Source organism: Aspergillus costaricaensis (assembly GCF_003184835.1).
Source record: "Aspergillus costaricaensis CBS 115574 unplaced genomic scaffold BO79scaffold_1, whole genome shotgun sequence".
NCBI classification, from domain to species: domain Eukaryota; kingdom Fungi; phylum Ascomycota; class Eurotiomycetes; order Eurotiales; family Aspergillaceae; genus Aspergillus; species Aspergillus costaricensis.
The window spans coordinates 1,072,249-1,090,007 of NW_020291801.1; the positions used below are offsets into that span (position 1 = coordinate 1,072,249).

General features: G+C 54.4%; 4 protein-coding genes across 4 annotated transcripts; 1 reads left to right on the forward strand and 3 right to left on the reverse strand.

Moving 5' to 3' along the window:
• Positions 1-463: 463 nt before the first annotated feature.
• BO79DRAFT_184882 (serine/threonine protein kinase) lies at positions 464-4,518 on the reverse strand. The gene is made up of 5 exons (XM_025680360.1): positions 4,442-4,518; positions 3,805-4,288; positions 3,294-3,736; positions 1,137-3,240; positions 464-1,084 (listed from the first exon to the last, which is right to left on the reverse strand). The coding sequence occupies exons 2-5, from the start codon at positions 4,114-4,116 to the stop codon at positions 524-526; spliced, it is 3,420 nt and encodes a 1,139-aa protein (XP_025545203.1). The 5' UTR covers positions 4,117-4,288; positions 4,442-4,518; the 3' UTR covers positions 464-523.
• Positions 4,519-4,914: 396 nt separating this feature from the next.
• On the forward strand, positions 4,915-12,445 carry BO79DRAFT_133541 (class I myosin myoA; the record flags this gene model as incomplete). Its single annotated transcript, XM_025677994.1, has 11 exons — positions 4,915-4,974; positions 5,036-5,799; position 7,726; positions 8,237-8,473; positions 8,572-8,617; positions 8,685-9,167; positions 9,218-10,915; positions 10,963-11,054; positions 11,111-11,358; positions 11,405-11,964; positions 12,015-12,445. The coding sequence occupies 11 exons, from the start codon at positions 4,915-4,917 to the stop codon at positions 12,443-12,445; spliced, it is 4,620 nt and encodes a 1,539-aa protein (XP_025545204.1).
• A 37-nt stretch (positions 12,446-12,482) lies between these two features.
• BO79DRAFT_283716 (uncharacterized protein) lies at positions 12,483-13,380 on the reverse strand. Its single transcript, XM_025688174.1, has 2 exons — positions 12,814-13,380; positions 12,483-12,744 (listed from the first exon to the last, which is right to left on the reverse strand). The coding sequence occupies exons 1-2, from the start codon at positions 13,285-13,287 to the stop codon at positions 12,610-12,612; spliced, it is 609 nt and encodes a 202-aa protein (XP_025545205.1). The 5' UTR covers positions 13,288-13,380; the 3' UTR covers positions 12,483-12,609.
• Positions 13,381-13,680: 300 nt separating this feature from the next.
• BO79DRAFT_134889 (WD40 repeat domain-containing protein) lies at positions 13,681-16,174 on the reverse strand (the record flags this gene model as incomplete). Its single annotated transcript, XM_025678037.1, has 2 exons — positions 13,681-15,122; positions 15,175-16,174. 2 exons carry the CDS (start codon positions 16,172-16,174, stop codon positions 13,681-13,683), a joined length of 2,442 nt encoding a protein of 813 aa, XP_025545206.1.
• Between the last annotated feature and the right edge of the window lie 1,585 nt (positions 16,175-17,759).

Here is a 17,759-nt window from a genome sequence, read left to right on the forward strand (position 1 = left end):
TGCCTGCAAAGCTTGGCGTCTCCCTTAATCCCATGGTACGTAGCCACCAGCCGAGCCCTACCAGAAAGTCGATCCCGTTGGCACGGGGCCCCGGGGCCTGCCCACAACTACCTGGCATTAGGCTCGGATCGACGCAGAGCGAAGCAAATACGAATGTACGAAATTCCTACTCCCTACCACAATGAGTTTCGATTGCCACCCAACGCGAATCTCGTGGCAGTGCAAAATAAATTCTGAGGCACCTCGACTCTCCAGTATATTTGGACTGAACTTCAAGAACTGGGATAGAAAGAAGAACTTACTAGGCAGTAGTCACCGGGACATGCTTTCTGTCTCTAGCAGCCATTTAATTAGAATTACTATTAACCACCACAGGGGCACTACTAGTCACGAATGCAGAAACAATTGATATAAACCAACCAAGACACGGCGTCTGCGCCATCCCAGCCATAAAATATACCATGCAAATATCAAACACAATCAACGGGCTTGTCATGACATCGTAAAGGTAGACCATCGTCTCCTACAGTGGTTTGCCCAGCATCCGGAGACGCTCCCTCAATGCATCCGCCTCGCGGTCCTCTTCAGCATCTGACCTTCTTTCTCTCAGTGATACGGACCGATACTCTCCGTCTCCTCCGGGTGCCCCTACAGTCACCCACACGAACTTGCTTCCGCTCCCTCCTGCTGCCCGTTCCTGGGAGCCCTCCCAGAATAATTCCATGGGACTTGCAGTGCCTGACGCCTTGTCATGCGTGGGTCGTCCTCCAAGGCGCCCCTGCTTCACCCACCCTTTCATTACCTCTTTAATGAAATTGATCTTCTGTAGGAACGAATTGGCGTCGAGGATGTCACGAACACGTTCATCTGCAGAACTCGCGCCAGTGCCATACGCAATACCGAGGAAGGTTGCAACTTCGTCCGAAGTGACTGCCCGAGTGTCGAATCCAGATGGGTGCATCTTGCCCTTTGTGCTGAGGTATCTTGCTGCAGAGGGCGAAAGGTGATAGAAGTCGACCCAGGGTGAGGAGCTTCTTGTGCGTCCAGGAGCGATCACGAGCTTCGTGTGGTCAGGGAAGTTGAACTATTCGATGTGTTAGCTGGTGCAACTGACATGTAGCACATGGTTGACATACCTGGAAGGCACCATCCCCGAATCCCCAGACGCCAACATTCCCCAGTCGCTGGTAGAACTTGATGAATTGACCCGAGCTACCGGAAGCCAACTCGTCCTCCAGAGCTGCGTCATCTCCGTGTCGGCCTAGAGACCCGATCATGTACTTGCCAAACTGATCGACGAGCTTAACTCGTTTGATCTTTTCGGCGTCCGCACGCGCGCAGTCAAGGCCGGAGTTTGTGCGGATCTTGATACCGGCCGCAGAAGATCCACTGGAGGAGGCCTTGACCTCGAACAGCGACGGTGAGATCAGAGCTCGCCGAATTCCGCCACGACACTCGGCGAAGTCGCGGGTACAATTTTCATAAAATTCTACCGGCTTACCATGGCGAGGAATGAGCTGGTCTGCCTCGGAATACCCATAGATCGCTCCCTCTTGTTGCTCCTGGCTACGGGCTTTGCGCCGGATGTGTTTTTCGCCATCCCGCACTACTACGCCACTTGCAGGCTGGCCATTCTCTGCCTTGAAGACGCATCCTACGCTGCCATCATCCAAGACATAGCCAATACCATACCGATTCGTGTAATCCACCCATTTAATCACGTATGCGTGAGGTGGTCGTCGAAGCCCAGCCCGTCTCCGGGCTGCTGAGTGTGGTACCATGTTGGACAGCATGTGTCGCAGATCCATGTTCACATCATCAAGAGACGTCCTTGGTAGCGCCTCCCATGGGTCTTCCACATGAAACAAGGGGTGCAGGCCGAGAGTCGAGCGTGGCTTGCTTGCAGAAGCCGTCTTGCTACCAGACCGGCTCAGCGGTTGTGAAGAGGGATCAGGTCGGGCAGGTTTTTCGGGCAAGCTCTCCTGGGTCGCGGCAGCTTTCGGCGGTTCTTCTTGTCTCAGCACATCTCTGGTCTCCGATTTGGGCATTGCTCGTTGGGAAGGCTGGCGTGGTCTAACGGGCAAATGATCCATTGCTACGGATGCAGGCCGTTCCTTGGCAGCAGGCGGCAGATGGCCAGTTTCCTGGCTGCCAGACTCCAGTCTGCGAGACTGCGAGCGCGTCTGCGAGCGAGTTTGGGAGCGAGTCTTTCCGATTACCAGAGACTCCGGTGCCGTACTAGACTTGGGAATCTGTGGCGCAATGTTTTTGTCTAGATCGCGCAACGAACCCGAGTACGATGCTGCCACACCACGCCGTGCGCGAATTGGCCGCTCTGCAAGACCACCTGAAGGTACAACTGCTGGTTTTGCTTCTGGCTCCTCCTCGAACAAAGCCTTCGCTGTCGGTATGGGATCGGGGATAGCTGCGATTTTTCGGACAGAACCTCTGCCTGTAGCTGCCTGCTGCCGCAGAGTTGCGGCATGACTTTGCGACTCTTTTCGCCGCTGCTGAGCAGCCGCCAGCGCCGCTTGAGTTCGGGTGAGTGAGGCCACATTACTCCGAGCAGATGCGCTGCTCTTCCTTGACAGGACACTGTCTTCGAAAGAGGAGCCATCTCTGCGTGACAGTAAGGAAGTATCGGGGTCGCTCCAATCACCTATCGGGTCATGGGGGTACCTGTACACGATATCCTCTGGAAGGGGTATGACAGGCTGGAATCCTTTCTCCTCCTCAGATAAGCATTCGGCGTATGCCGACTTCGAGCAGTTCTTTCCAGCGGCCTTGCGTGCTGTACCGTCTGGTTTTCTGCCCACGCCACAGAGTGTGTAGAACGCCGCCCTACAGACCAGGTATCGCTGACTAGAATCATCGATGTGTTCGATGTAGCCAGACAACTTCTCGTCGTATTCCAAGCTGCTCCCAAACATCATTCGATCACCTCGGGGCTCATCCGGCTTTAGCCAAACGGGCCTACTAACGCTGCAAGACGGGTCAAGTCGTCTGGGTATGCAACCGTCATACATCCTGAAAAATGGGTGTTCGACGATGTCGTCCGGCTCAGGGCGCTCTTCTTCAGCGAGGTTCAGACACCAGCTCACGAGCGACTTCGCCTCTTCGGGGATGTAGTTGGCGCACTCGGTGCCTTTAGGCCACACGTATGCCAAGTTCCGCACCTTTTTATAGATCTCCTCTTGCGTTTTTGATTGGAACGGCGGGTACCCAGTAAGCATCGCGAAACTAGATGGAAAATTAGCATGAAGTTAATAAGGGGATTTGGGTATGGGCTTTACCAGATCACTCCCAAAGACCAAATGTCGACCTTCTGTGTATGACCGCCTTTACTTTTGTCGAGCACTTCCGGGGCAATGTAATTTGGCGTCCCGCACAATGTCCGCCTCCTCTTCTCATCCCTCTCAGACATGATCATTGCCGCCAGACCGAAGTCGCCCACTTTAATATCCATGTTTTGATCCAGAAACAAGTTCCCCATCTTCAGATCACGATGCGCAACATTTCGTTTGTGGAGGTATTTGATCGCACCGCACAGTTGGACCATGAATCGTCTGACCTCGGGCACACTCAGGCACTTCCTCTTCCTGACCATATCCATGACGGATCCATTCGGACACAGTTCTAGAATGACGTATATACTGCTGTCGAAAACAAAGGCGCGATGGAAGCCGACGATGTGAGGGTGGCGCATTTTCGAGTGAATCTGAAGCTCGGTACGAAACTGTGATGGTCGGTCAGCATACCAATTGCAACTACGCGGCATCACAAGCAAGTGATTAGGTTATATACCTTCTCCTGCATCTTCTTCTGTGCCATTTCGGATCGAACCACTTTCATAGCAAAGACACGGCCGGTTCGCAGTAGTGTCCCTTCGTAGCAGATCGCAAAACCTCCCTTCCCAAGAAAAGCGCCGGTCGAGTATCGCTCACCATCCTCTTCCGGCTCCAAAATCAATGATGGTGGTGGCGGCGCATGATTTTTCGATGACGAAGCTTTCTGAGCGGCGGCGGCAGCGGCAGCATTCTTATCCAATACTTTGCGCTCCATAGAGATCTTTGGCTTGACAATTTGGTTTGTCGATCGTGGTGATAGCGCCTCCATCTTGCCTTGAGGGAGCACTTCGTGCCTTAATGTGATCGGGTATCAATGTTGGCGACAAAAGAACGGCGGTGATTCTCGAAACCAGACTTGAGCGGACATCAACTCAGACGATATAAGCGATCAATAGTGGTACAGTGCACTGGGGGTATAATGGATCTAGTGGGCTTGTGCTCTATCGCCTGTCAATAACCATATACAACAATGAAGTTATGCGACTTGGTCCCGGGGGCCAGCGACCGGTGAGGGGGTTTCACCGCACGGTGATGAAACACTGAAACCGCAAGACCGAGAGCGAAGTAGTGAGGCATTGAGAACATATACTTACTAAAAATGAATGAATATCAAACAATTGACGCTCAAAAACAACAATATGCAATCAATGGCACTCCAATCAGGGAGACCGCGACCAGGGAGAGGTGGGGGGGGAAGACAGAAAGTGAAGTAGGGATAGACAGAAGCAAAGACGGAGAGCTTCCCGGATGGAGACCAAACGAACTTCCCGATGCGGCAATCGATAAACATTGATCCGAATGCCTGTCCAACGCGCATTGCTGACATCAGCAGGCATAGCAGCCGCACGTTATGCACGGCTATGCGCCCCACGAGTCCCGCTGCCGGTTGATGCCTGACAATCCAGTCAGCAGTTGTGAATCATCTTCGACCACCTTCCAGGCCCATGTGGAGAGCTATTTTAAGACCTTTCGTTAATGTCATATGGATTCAAGTCGCACATAATACATCTCTAGGACCTTTCTCATTCTTTCCTAAACCCTCTCCTCTCCCTCCCCTCCACCCACCATGTCTCTCACCCTCAAGCTCTCCTCCCTTGTTATCCGCACCTTGTCAAAGCCGATCGCCGTACGCTTATTCCACCCTTGCAGTGAGGTGCTGCTGACAGGAACTGACTGACACTCCAAAGAACCAAATTAAGGCCCAAGCTCGCGAACATGAACGTTTCCGGCGCATCTGCGTCTCCATGGCGCAAGGTCTCCACCGTATCGACATGCGTCTCCGGCTAGGCAATATTCGCGACAACGCTGCATCGCAAAAACGAGCAGCTGCTGAAAGGGAGCTCCGAAAGCACAAGCCCACGTCCCCGACTGTAAAGACGGAAGTAGAGGCAAAAGCGGAAGAGGAAGCCATTGCGAAAGCCAAAGCGGCGGCGGAGGAGGCAGCGAAGCCGGCACCGAAACCTCACATTCGACCATTGTCCGAGTCCAAGGCCATCGAGTCCGGTGCCACATTTATCAGCGAAACATTCTTGTTTATTGTTGCAGGAGGGTTGATTGTCTTTGAATCGTGGAGGTCTCGGAGAAAGGAAACAACCCGCAGGGAGGACGTTGAGACTCGATTGGCCGAGCTTGAACAATCCGAGAAGGCCGCCCGACTGGCATTGTTGGCCTTGGAGAAGGAGCTGCTCCAACAGAAGGCCAAGCACGGGGAACTCCCAAAGTCCTCCTCGAGGATCCTACCACGTGAGGTGTGGGACGTGAACCAAGATGAAGAAGTCAAGCCAGCTGAGGAGCCGGGCTTGCTGTCGTGGATTACGTCGTATCTGCCTTGGGGAGAAAGTCCGGAACAACGGGCAGAGTCTGTGATTAAGGAGAGCAAGAGCGCAGCGAAACTACCAGTTGATGCACCAACATCACCGGCATCGAAACCAGCCGAACCGGAACCGAAAGCGTCAGAGCCGAAAAAGGCTTGAGCGATGCCAGTATTAGACTTATGCACCTGTATATATTGTTGTAGATAAGTTGGGGCACTATGTGGTGGACTATCTTGTTAATGATGTTGCGATACCCTTATACATGTCGGAAGGCAAACATGCGGAGGTTGGTTTTGGAGCGACAAGCGGAGGCGTATAAATATAATTCACTCCTCTCTTCAATGAGCGTAACTTCCACATACCACATAGCTTCGAACATGTACTACACAGGATGGAGCCGGACAGCTTTGTTTCTCTTCGCGGCACCTACTGCCTTTCACTCCGAGAGCAATCAATCTGGAGAATGCTTGAGCCTATCTTGAGAATGTCTCCGGGCCTAAAAGGTTGGTAGACTTCGAGTGATGATGGAGTTTCCCTCCTCTGATACCGATGCAGCGGGTGAGGTGAAAGAGGGAAGTGATTTCAACTTTCGCCTGGGCAATGATACAGCGACACTGAGTATTCTCCTGTTGACACCCTCATCCATTGAACCGCCTGTTGCAGAAGAGTCTACAGTCAGGCTACGCCAATTTTCTTCCCTCACAAGTGACAATGGCAAGAAAGCTGTGGCATTTCTGCTGTCCGAGAGACCATTCCATAGTGCAAGTGGGCGGTACCGTCTTGACGGACTGGTAGCATTACAAGCACTGTGCGAGCATTTTCTTCATTCATCCTTTATGTGAGAAGGAGTAGTTGCGACTAATAATGAGGAGCTGTACAGGATGATCGAATCCCTTCCAAGCATGCTGCCTATCATTCCTATTGCGGACGCGGATTGCTTCCTGGCCTCTGTGCAAGGATATATCAGCAATCTTGAGGCAATCGATATTCCACGACCACAATGCTCTGCGAATACAATGGGTTTTGCAAGATCCAGGTTCTTCTCTGCCACACCATGTGGTGAACAGGGAAGTCAGAGCTTTAGCAGATTTGCTGGTTAGTTGTAGGACTCATAGGACTTAGTATAAGTGGGATCAGCAACTACGGGAGAATTATGGCAAATAATTACACCCCTTTATTCTATTGTAAGGGGGTCTGGATATCAACCCAATGCCTGTTTTCCTTCGAGATGATGCATTCAATGATGTCACGTGTGTTTCGTTGCCCAAATGTGTAGTAGTTTCCAGTTAGTAGGATTGTGGTACAGTAGGAGAGCATATCAGGCTGGGAAGTGAGGTTAGGTACACACGACAACTTGAATCCAAAATATATTTTCGGGAGTGGATCGTATTCGTTTATCAGGGAATATCCCCCTATCCAGGGGTTCTACATTAGAAGAAAACCAATTTCCATCAGCATTAGCCCCTATTCAATGCAATTGATGAAATGTGGCAGATGTTATGGTAGAGAATCCGGGAACAGCTGGATGGTGAAGGAGCGACTAGTTCTTAGTTCTTAGTAGTAAAAAGCCGGACAAGCATTGGGCTGCAGGGGGGGGGGGGGGGGGTGACGTAGTGAGAGGGAGCGAGAGAAAAGAGTCGAGGAAGAAGTAAAAGGAACCGTTGGCTAATAATGGCAGCCTCAGGCACTACTGACACTCATCAGTCCCATTGGATCGTCGGTGCCTCGGACGGGCGTGTGCGGCCAGCCCTTCTTTTTCTTTCTTCCCTTAACAACTAACTAACTACTACTTAACTAACTGGAACCTTTTAGCGCCAGGGACCCGGGACTTCCAGGGGCGACTGGCGCTCGGGGATTTTTACTTTTACTTTTACTTTTGCCCCGGAGGCAACAACATATACCACTGAAGTAGTAGTAGATTAGTGTCCCTACGGTTAAGTACTCAACTTACTTACTAACAGTAGTATGACTCTGGTACTACCAATCCTAGTTGATTAAATGGGATGGTCGGGTACTAATAGTAATAGGTTGATTGCGCGTATTGCGAGGCAGCGCAACCCAAGTGTGGCGCAGGCTCCATCGGCCGGCCCGCCGAATCACCGGCTCTCTCTTCTTTCCAGTCTGTGTCTGTCGTTACTTAGAATAGCGAAAGAGGGACCCCGGCCATTCTCTCCTCCTCCTCCTCCTCCTCCACAAGGCACCCTTCCGTCATTCTTCCTCCCTCTCTTTCTCTCTCTCTCTCTCTCTCCCCTCGTCCTCTTCGCATTCCTATACCCCTCTTCTTATTACCTTACACACCCTATTCTTTCCTGCGGGCCCCTCCTCACACCATCCACTAGCTTCTTGGAATGAACCATACGCCCGCTGCGTTCATTCCCTATCCGCTGTGAATTTATCCGCCCCGTTCCTGTCCAGATTGATAGGCCAGATATCGTGACGCTTGGGCGCAACTTCCGGGGAGGTCGGTAGCCACAACCATGGTGAGTCGCAGCCCATTTCACTGCCAGTGCGATGACAGAGCTTTATCCTTTTGGATCAAATTGTCTTTTTGCTAACCCCATCTCTCGTTGTTAGGGTCATTCACGACGTCCGGCTGGCGGGGAGAAGAAGAGTCGCGGCTTCGGTCGCTCCAAGGCCGCCGCCGATGTGGGCGACGGGCGACAGGCGGGCAAGCCTCAGGTCAAGAAGGCCGTCTTCGAAAGCACAAAGAAGAAGGAGATTGGTGTCTCAGATCTTACCCTCCTTAGCAAAATCTCCAACGAGGCCATCAATGAGAACCTCAAACTCCGCTTCGAACATGACGAGATCTACGTAAGCTGCCGCTGCCACCACTACCACGACCACTACTACCACAACCCCCCGGCGAGGCTATCTAGGCGAGGACAATCACTAACGGACGACTTCAATAGACATACATTGGACATGTGTTGGTGTCTGTTAACCCGTTCCGCGACTGTAAGTGACTTCCCCTGAGTGCCATCAGTGCTCATGGTCGCATGGCTGACCACGCCCCCTATTCTAGTGGGCATCTATACCGACCGTGTCCTCGAGTCCTATCGGGGGAAGAACCGACTCGAAGTCCCGCCCCACGTTTTCGCGGTCGCAGAGTCCGCCTACTACAACATGAAGTCATACAAGGATAACCAGTGCGTGATCATTTCAGGAGAGTCGGGTGCGGGTAAGACGGAGGCGGCCAAGCGGATCATGCAGTACATCGCCAGTGTATCCGGTGGCAGCGACTCGTCCATCCAACAGACCAAGGACATGGTTTTGGCCACCAACCCGTTGCTCGAATCGTTTGGTAACGCAAAGACCCTGCGCAACAACAACTCCTCCCGTTTCGGAAAATACCTGGAACTGGAATTCAACACCAATGGCGAGCCGGTGGGTGCCAACATTACAAACTACCTGTTAGAGAAGTCAAGAGTGGTGGGTCAGATCACGAATGAGCGAAACTTCCACATTTTCTACCAATTTACCAAGGCTGCACCGCAGAAGTACAGAGGTAGGCGCATTGTTCCCGGTTCCTGTGAACGCGCTAACGGCTCGTGACAGATATGTTTGGCATACAACAACCTCAGTCCTACCTCTACACCAGCCGATCGAAGTGCTACGATGTCCCCGGAGTCGATGATGCCGCTGAGTTTAGAGACACCATCAATGCAATGGGTGTCATTGGAATGGCCGAAGCCGAACAGGACGAGGTGTTCCGCATGCTGGCCGCCATTCTGTGGATCGGAAATATCCAGTTTGCCGAAGACGACTCCGGAAACGCTGCCATCACCGACCAGTCGGTGGTCGACTTTGTCGCATACTTGCTGGAGGTCGATGCCGCCCAGGTGAACAAGGCGCTCACTATCCGGTTGATGGAGACGGCCCGCGGAGGCCGCAGGGGATCGGTCTATGAGGTTCCGTTGAACACGGTGCAGGCGCTGGCTGTTCGTGATGCGTTGTCCAAGGCGATCTACTTCAATCTCTTTGACTGGATTGTTGGGCGGGTCAACTCTTCGTTGACCGCCAGAGGGTCGGTGGCGAACTCCATCGGTATCTTGGATATTTACGGGTTTGAGATTTTCGAAAAGAACTCGTTTGAGCAACTCTGTATTAACTACGTCAATGAGAAGTTGCAGCAGATCTTCATCCAATTGACCTTGAAGGCGGAGCAGGATGAGTATGCGCGCGAACAGATTCAGTGGACCCCGATCAAATACTTTGATAACAAGGTGGTCTGCTCGTTGATTGAGGACAAGCGTCCACCGGGTGTCTTTGCAGCGCTGAACGATGCCTGCGCGACAGCGCATGCCGACTCCGGCGCGGCGGACAACACATTCGTCGGCCGTCTCAACTTTCTGGGCCAGAACCCCAACTTTGAGAGCCGCCAGGGCCAGTTTATCGTCAAGCATTACGCCGGTGACGTCAGCTATGCAGTCGAGGGCATGACCGACAAGAACAAGGACCAGCTGCTGAAGGATCTGTTGAACCTCGCCGGTTCCAGCAGCAACCAATTCGTTCACACCCTCTTCCCCAACCAGGTGAACCAGGATGATAAGAGACGCCCGCCCACCGCCAGCGACAAGATCAAGGCGTCTGCCAACGACCTGGTGGCAACCCTGATGAAGGCACAGCCGTCTTACATTCGGACCATCAAGCCCAACGATAACAAAGCGCCCCGGGAGTATAACCAAGGCAACGTGCTGCACCAGATCAAGTATCTGGGTCTGCAGGAGAACGTCCGTATTCGTCGCGCTGGTTTTGCCTACCGTCAAACGTTTGATAAGTTTGTGGAACGCTTCTACCTGCTGTCGCCCAAGACATCCTACGCCGGTGACTACACGTGGACGGGCGATGAGGAGTCTGGTGCGCGCCAAATCCTCAAAGACACCAGTATCCCCGCAGAAGAGTACCAGATGGGTATCACCAAGGTGTTTGTCAAGACCCCGGAGACGCTATTCGCCTTGGAGACGATGCGCGACCGGTACTGGCACAACATGGCCATTCGGATTCAGCGTGCTTGGCGCAACTACCTGCGCTACCGCATTGAATGCGCCATCCGCATCCAGCGGTTCTGGCGTCGCATGACAGGCGGTCTGGAGTTCATCAAACTGCGTGACCAAGGACACCAGGTCCTCCAGGGCAAGAAGGAGCGGCGCAGGATGAGTTTGCTCGGGTCGCGGCGCTTCCTCGGAGATTATGTGGGCGTTGGCAATAAGGGTGGACCGGGCGAGATGATCCGGAACGGTGCAGGCATTAACGGTGAGTAGCATGCTTTATGTGTGTAGGATCTGGCTGACAAGTGCTAGGATCGGAAAATATTCTCTTCTCTTGCCGTGGCGAAGTATTGATTTCTAAGTTTGGCCGGTCCAGCAAGCCGGCACCGCGCATCTTTGTTTTGGTAAGTCGACGCTCCTTGCTGCAACTGGACGCAACTGGACGCAGCTGACAACGCAGACCAACCGACACGTCTACATCGTGGCACAAACGCTGGTCAACAACCAGCTTCAGATTGCGTCAGAGAGGACGATACCTATCGGAGCGATCAAGTCCGTCAGCACATCGAACCTGAAGGATGACTGGTTCTCGCTCGTGGTGGGCGGACAGGAGCCGGACCCACTGATGAACTGTGTCTTCAAGACGGAGTTCTTCACACACCTCACCAACGCACTTCGGGGACAACTGAACCTGAAGATTGCCGACCAGTAAGTTCGTTTCGTCCTCATCGAGAGCGCCACTAATCCTCCCTAGTATCGAGTACAACAAGAAGCCGGGCAAGCTGGCCACCGTCAAGGTGGTCAAGGACCCCGCAGCCTCGAACGTCGACAGCTACAAGAGCAGCACCATCCATACGAGTGCCGGTGAACCCCCTAGCTCTGTCTCCAAACCCACGCCACGCCCGAAGCAGGTTGCTGCGCGACCCGTGACGAAGGGCAAGTTGCTTCGGCCTGGTGGTCCTGGCGGCGGGCCCTCGAAGTTGGCATCCAGACCTGTACCGGCGCGCCAGCCTTTGCCTCAGTCCACGGCGCAGCCGGCTGCCGTGCAACCACCCCCCGCCCCCAGGCCAGCTGTGTCGCCTGCAGCGCAGCCCAGACCGGTCCCTCAACCTGTTGCCGCGGTTGCCGCAGCGCAGCACACACGGAATGCATCCACCAGCTCCGCAAGGGCACCGCCCCCACCTCCCCCTGCGACGCCGCCAGCCCAGAAAAAGCCAATGGCGAAGGTGTTGTACGACTTTAACAGCGACCAGACCAACGAACTGTCGATCCGAGCGGGCGAACTTGTGCAGATTGTGTCCAAGGAAGGAAATGGTGAGTGATACAGCCCATTGTTTACGACGAATGTCAGCTAATGTCTGCAGGATGGTGGTTGTGTATGAACACAGCGACATCGGTTCAGGGCTGGACGCCCGAGGCCTACCTCGAGGAGCAAGTGGCAGCGTCACCCAAGCCTGCACCGCCCCCGCCGCCACCGGCTGCACCCCGCGCCAGCCCCGTGCCGGCGACTAATGGTGCCGCCGCCGCAGTGGCCGCCAAAGCCAAGGCCAAGCCGGCACCGCCTGCCCCGCCAGCGAAGCGGCCCAACATGGCTGGGCGGAAGGTGGCACCCACACCCCCGGCAGCACCGCGCGATAGTGCCGTGAGCATGAACTCGCACGACTCGTCTGGCGGCAGTGGACGGGGGACGCCGAACAGCGCGTCGAACGCGAGTCTGGCGGGAGGATTGGCAGAGGCACTTAAGGCGCGACAGCACGCGATGCAGGGACATCATGATGAAGATGATGAGTGGTAGACTACATACTACACAGGAGAGACTGAGCTAGAAGCATACCCGGTAGATAAAATAGACATGTATAGCACTGCTGCAGCTGAACCAGTAGATATACCCTGCCATCAAATGCAACACTCATAAACTACCAACCCGTCCTCATATACCCAACAACCTAAAATATTTACTTACAAGAACTTACTCGCCAAACTCATCAAAGCCCCGGGACCACCGGTACCACTCGACCCACTGCCCTGACTCTTCATATACATCTTGAACGCCATCTCCGCAGCCGAGTTAACAGCCGACTGCTTATCACCAGACTACCCAACACCAGTTAGCCCACACCACCACCACCACCACCAAAGTAAAAAGGAATAAATAAGACTTACAACATTACCCGATCCCGCCTTCTCCTCCCAAAGCTTACTCGCCTGCGCCATCGCCATCCCAATAAACTCATTCTTGTCCCCACTACCACCGCTGCTACCACCCCCACCGGAAGTAAACATCTTCAGCGCCTGCATCGCAGCGCCGGCACCCAAGCTGCTGCTATCATGCTGTTGCTGCTCTCCACCATACCCTCCGCCACCGTTATACAGCCGCTGGTGCGACTGCACGAGATGCTCCTCGTCAATGTCGGGTTGCTCTGAGTACTGGCTCTTGCGGTCGGAGAGGAAGCCCAGGGCGGAGGAGAAGAGGGAACTATCGGATGAAGACTCGTGGGATTGTGCGTGGTGTTGGGCGGAGGAGAATTCGGGGTCGTAGGATCCAGAGTTGCCGTAGCCACCACCTCCTCCGGAGGAAGAGTGGGAGCCGGAGGTGGCTTGTTCGAGGGCGGAGGAGATGAGGTTGGAGAAGGACATTTTTCTTTCTTTACGGTTCACTTCGTAGGGGGTTTTTGGGTTGGATGGGTGATGAAGATGGGTAAAGGAGATAGTTGATGAGATGAGGGGATGATGATGATGGAGGGGTAAGGGGTAGGAGTATTTATGAGGGGCTGTGGCGGTGTAGACGAGATGTACTACTAAAAGGGGATGAAGGAATGGAAATGATCGGCAGTGGGGCAGGGCGCTCAGCCACGATCGGGCGATTTAGTTTACTTTGTACGGAGTACTTGTATTATTATAGTAAGTGATGGTGAATAATGTTGTGAGAATGCTTCGAATCATGGCTAAAACGGCAATAACGTGGTATCTCTAAATCACGGCTCCGCCCAATTATGCAATATAATGCACTCACTACTCGTACACCCATCGCTACAATAGCATCGCTTCATGCTCCTCGTCCTCCAGTGTCCACATCCATCGCTGCTGTCGCTCGCGCTCAGTCAACATGCATCGTTCGTCGTCGTCCAGCTCCGTCTCGCGCAGCCACTCGTTCGGCCGATCCCGCAGCCCATATCGTTGTCCCCACTGCCGTCGCTCATATTCCAGGAACCCGCCAAAGTGCTCGTCCGTGTTGGCCACCCAGATTGTGCTGCCATCCGGCGCGTAGTCGGCACCGCCGATCTCCCCAAAGAAGTCGTGCACTTGGCGACGTTGGTATGTCTGCGCGTTGACCACGGCGATGCGGTCCGCCGGCTCACACAGGAGCAGGGTGCGCGGCCCGCCGCCCACGGGCGACCAGCGCAGTGACCGGTATCCGGCCACATCGGACTCGATCTTCTGCAGCATCCGCCACATGCGCACATCCCAGATGATCGCTGTCTTATCTTGATTGCTTGTGGCGATGTGGTGCATGTCGGGCGCCCAGGCGCACGCAAACCCGAAATCGCGGTGTCCGCGCAAGGGGTGCACCGGGCGCCCGGTATCCGCTTCGACGACCCACGCGTCCGCCGAGTCGCCAATCAGCACGCGCAGGCGCCCGTCTGGCGAGGTCGTCGTGCAGTTGATGGCCCGCGAGAGCTCGTGGTCCGCCACAAACGTGTTGGTCTCGCAATCCAGCACCCGCAAGTGACGGTCATTCGACGCGAAGATCCCCAGTGGAGACCGATTCGTCCGGCTCGGAATGATGTCGACATGGTTGGTGATGCCATTCGCGTCCTTGGTCACATAGCCTTGCACGCCCGGGCCTGTCGTGCCCGCCGCTCGCACGGCATATTCGCCCGAAAACCCGCCCGCGATGGTCGTGTCATGCGCCGACTTCATCGTCGAGATCTTGACGGGGCCCTGCAGCCCCGACTCGACCGTCGGCCGTGACAGGTCGAGCAGGCAGACGAGATCGTCGTATGCGGGCACCCACGAGTAGACCTTTGACTCGTGTGCAAAGTGGACGGTATTGTATGCCGCCACCGACATCAGGTTCCGGAGCTGAAAGTGCTCGATGGTGGCTTTGTGTTCCGTGTACATGGCCTTGCCGCGAAAGTACGACTCTTCCTGCGGCAACCTCGCACCAGGCCGTTGCCGGGAATATTCCAGGTTGTGGTACGATGTATACGACTGGTCCCGCAGCTCGCGCACATAAGCCCGTTTGATCCGCAAGGCATCCCACCAGGGGATCTGTTGCAGATCGTAGAAATCTCGCGCATACCCCGGCGGTCGATAGATTTTCGGCGGAGGGATCCACCCGATCAGATGCGCAATGGCGCTGCGGGGGAGGTGTGCCGACGACATGGACAGACTGGGAATCGCGGAGGCGGCGGACGACTGGTACAGCCACTGGGCAATAAACTGGTCCACGTTCAGATTCCTTTCGCGGGCTAGTACTAGGTTAGCATGCCGCAAGAACCGTAGAAACCGATGGAGACTCACTAGTTCCAACCACTGGAGCAGCAAAATGCGTCTCGCCCGTCGGGTCGGCATTGCTTGAATCGTCCCCCTCGGAAAAAACATTGCTGTAGTCGTCGCGCATGGAACCGGGCCCCATATCAGATAATTCAGGAGCAGAGGGTGAAGGTGGGTCGTGATAAAAGTCTTCCAGCTCTTCCTCTGACAAATACGCTGTGCCATGGCGGGTCCCCATGTCACTGGCGACATCGTCGTCGTATTCATCGCCATCATCCGAGTAGAACTTTTGCGTGTCATCCGGGTCGTCCTCTGCGATCGACTGCGACGTGGACCCGTTCTCCATCACCGACGGCTCATAGTCCATGATCAGATCGGTCGCCTCCCCATCTTCGGTGTCGCTGGAGATGGTGGACGCGACGTGGTGCGCGGGCACCGGGGTATCCAGCGACTGGTTGAGGAGGGCTGCCATACCGACGTGTCCACCGATGTAGGGCTCCAGCGGGACGCCACCCATCTCCGACAGCGCGTCTGTCATTTCCGAGTCCGAAACGTACCATTCCACCGGGGGCGACGACGGGTTGGGCGCATGGTCGGGCACAGTCTGACGCACCAGTAAATCGTCGCGCGCCCTCACCGCATTCACCACCTCGGAGGAAGTAGCGTAGGGCCGATCGGGAGACTCGAAGACGTGCGTATACTGGGGGACAGCCAGGAAGGCGGAGGCGGCCAATTCGCTTGTATTCCGATCGTCTGTATCACCGTGGATGCCCGCCGCGGAAGCGTCCGAGCTGACGGCGGGCGCGGGGTCTTCGACGGACGGCATCCGCAACCGGGTCGACGAGGAGGCGTTAGGCGAGGGCAGACTGTCTGGGGTCCAGGGATGTGAGGGTCTGGGGACGGTGCATGCTGACGGGCTGCGGGCGCGGGTACTCGGGGGTCCCGGCAGGACCGAGGTGCTTGAGGAGGACTCGGAGGCAGAGGAGGATGAAGACGAAGGGAAATCGGAGGCAGTCGGGCCAGGCATTCCGGTCAGGGCGGCGCGGCGCAGAGTTGGCAACGGGGCTGGCCACCGATCGATTGGGGCGAGCGGTGGGGAGGAATAAGCAGGGAGTGGAATTTAAGTAGTAAGGAATTTGAGACGGAGGAGGGATCAACCGGTGATTGGCACTGGGGTGGGTTGCACAGGGATGAGGGCCGGTCGGGACCACGTTGTTGGCCCTCCGATCGCAATCAATCAATCAATCAATCAATCAATCCCCGGTCGGATCTGGACTTCTGCAGCCGATAAGTCAAGTTCACCCCGCAGGGCGTATTGCCCACCTCCCCCACACCGATAGGGATAAGCGTAGGGTTGAACTCCCAGAGTGGGACAACCACTGCGCTAACTGGAGAGAAAATGGGAGAGAGTCAGTGTGTGTTGTGCGTTGTGTGACCAACCCGCCATGAAGAGGTCAGTGGTGGTGGTGGTGGTGGCTTAGCAGTGTGGGAGGAGAAGAAGGAAGGAAGGAAGGAAAGTAAGGAAGCCCAGTGGAGAGGCGGACAGAAGGAATGGAAGAATCCCGAGGTGGAGGGGCGGTGTCGCACCAAAGTAACACACCACCAATAAACACACCACCACTAGATACTGGCCGGTGAACAGGTTATAAGATGGAGGTGAAGGCCAAAAGGTAGTAAGTAGGTAGGAGGGAAAAAGCAAAATACCCGACAGGACTCAAGATGGGAGTGGGAGGCCAAGAGGCCGTCAATCATACCCCAGTTAGGTAGACTGCAGGAAAGAGGCAGCAGATGCCGCAGAAGAGGCGGGAAAAGAGGCAAAAAGTAAGAGAGGAATGGGGAATGAAAAGAAGGAGACGATCGAAGAAGAAGTAGAAGCGAGACAGAGAGGGAGGAGGAAAAAGCAACTTGGAACTGTAAGAGAAAGAGAGAAGAGAGAGAGAGAGAACGTGGATCCCGATCGGGGCTGTCACATGGAGGGGGAGAGTTGCCGATCACGAGGCAAAGACAGAAAGAGTATGATGATTGAAAAACTAGTAGAACTTTATGTATGGGGGTTGCTGCAGTTTGTGAATTGGGGAAGTTAATGCTGCTTCTATTCTAACCCTGTTTTAAGTTTAAAGACTAGGTATGAAGTAGTAGTGGTAGTGCTAGTAGATAGTAAGTGACATGGTCTGATTCTAACGGGATGTATATGTCCGCAGTCAGGGCTTGCTACCCAGTAGGTACTAAGTTACTAAGTACTAAGGTAGTTCAAATCCCGATTAGGTTGGTTTCTTTTTCTCTGGTGTCTGATCTATTGTATTAAGGCTTGGTAGTGCTAGATACTCCACGTTCACGCAGCCTGATTTTATCTGTCAGATTCCCCCATTTTGAGGCTCCCACTCCAGCCGTAGAGGTTGAACATGTTAGTACACTATTGCTGTATGGGTACGTTTCACTTCTTTCTGGTCAAGAAGAAGAAACTATCTACTGCGGGAAAGTTATGACAGGACCCACGGCCTGAGGCCTCCTAAGAATAGAAGCATAGTAGTGTCGGTCTGACTATTAGTCCGACTCCGCTGACTGGTCATAACAATCAGATTCATTGACACCAACTCTGTAACTGTAAGTCA

Coding starts and splice junctions, on each gene's coding strand:
- BO79DRAFT_184882 (XM_025680360.1), bottom strand. CDS start 4,116: ATGGAGGCGCTATCACCACGATCGACAAACCAAATTGTCAAGCCAAAG. Junction 3,737..3,804: donor AGAAGAAGATGCAGGAGAAG/GTATATAACCTA, acceptor CGACCATCACAG/TTTCGTACCGAGCTTCAGAT. Junction 3,241..3,293: donor TGGTCTTTGGGAGTGATCTG/GTAAAGCCCATA, acceptor TTTTCCATCTAG/TTTCGCGATGCTTACTGGGT.
- BO79DRAFT_283716 (XM_025688174.1), bottom strand. CDS start 13,287: ATGTCCTTCTCCAACCTCATCTCCTCCGCCCTCGAACAAGCCACCTCC. Junction 12,745..12,813: donor AGGCGGGATCGGGTAATGTT/GTAAGTCTTATT, acceptor GGTGTTGGGTAG/TCTGGTGATAAGCAGTCGGC.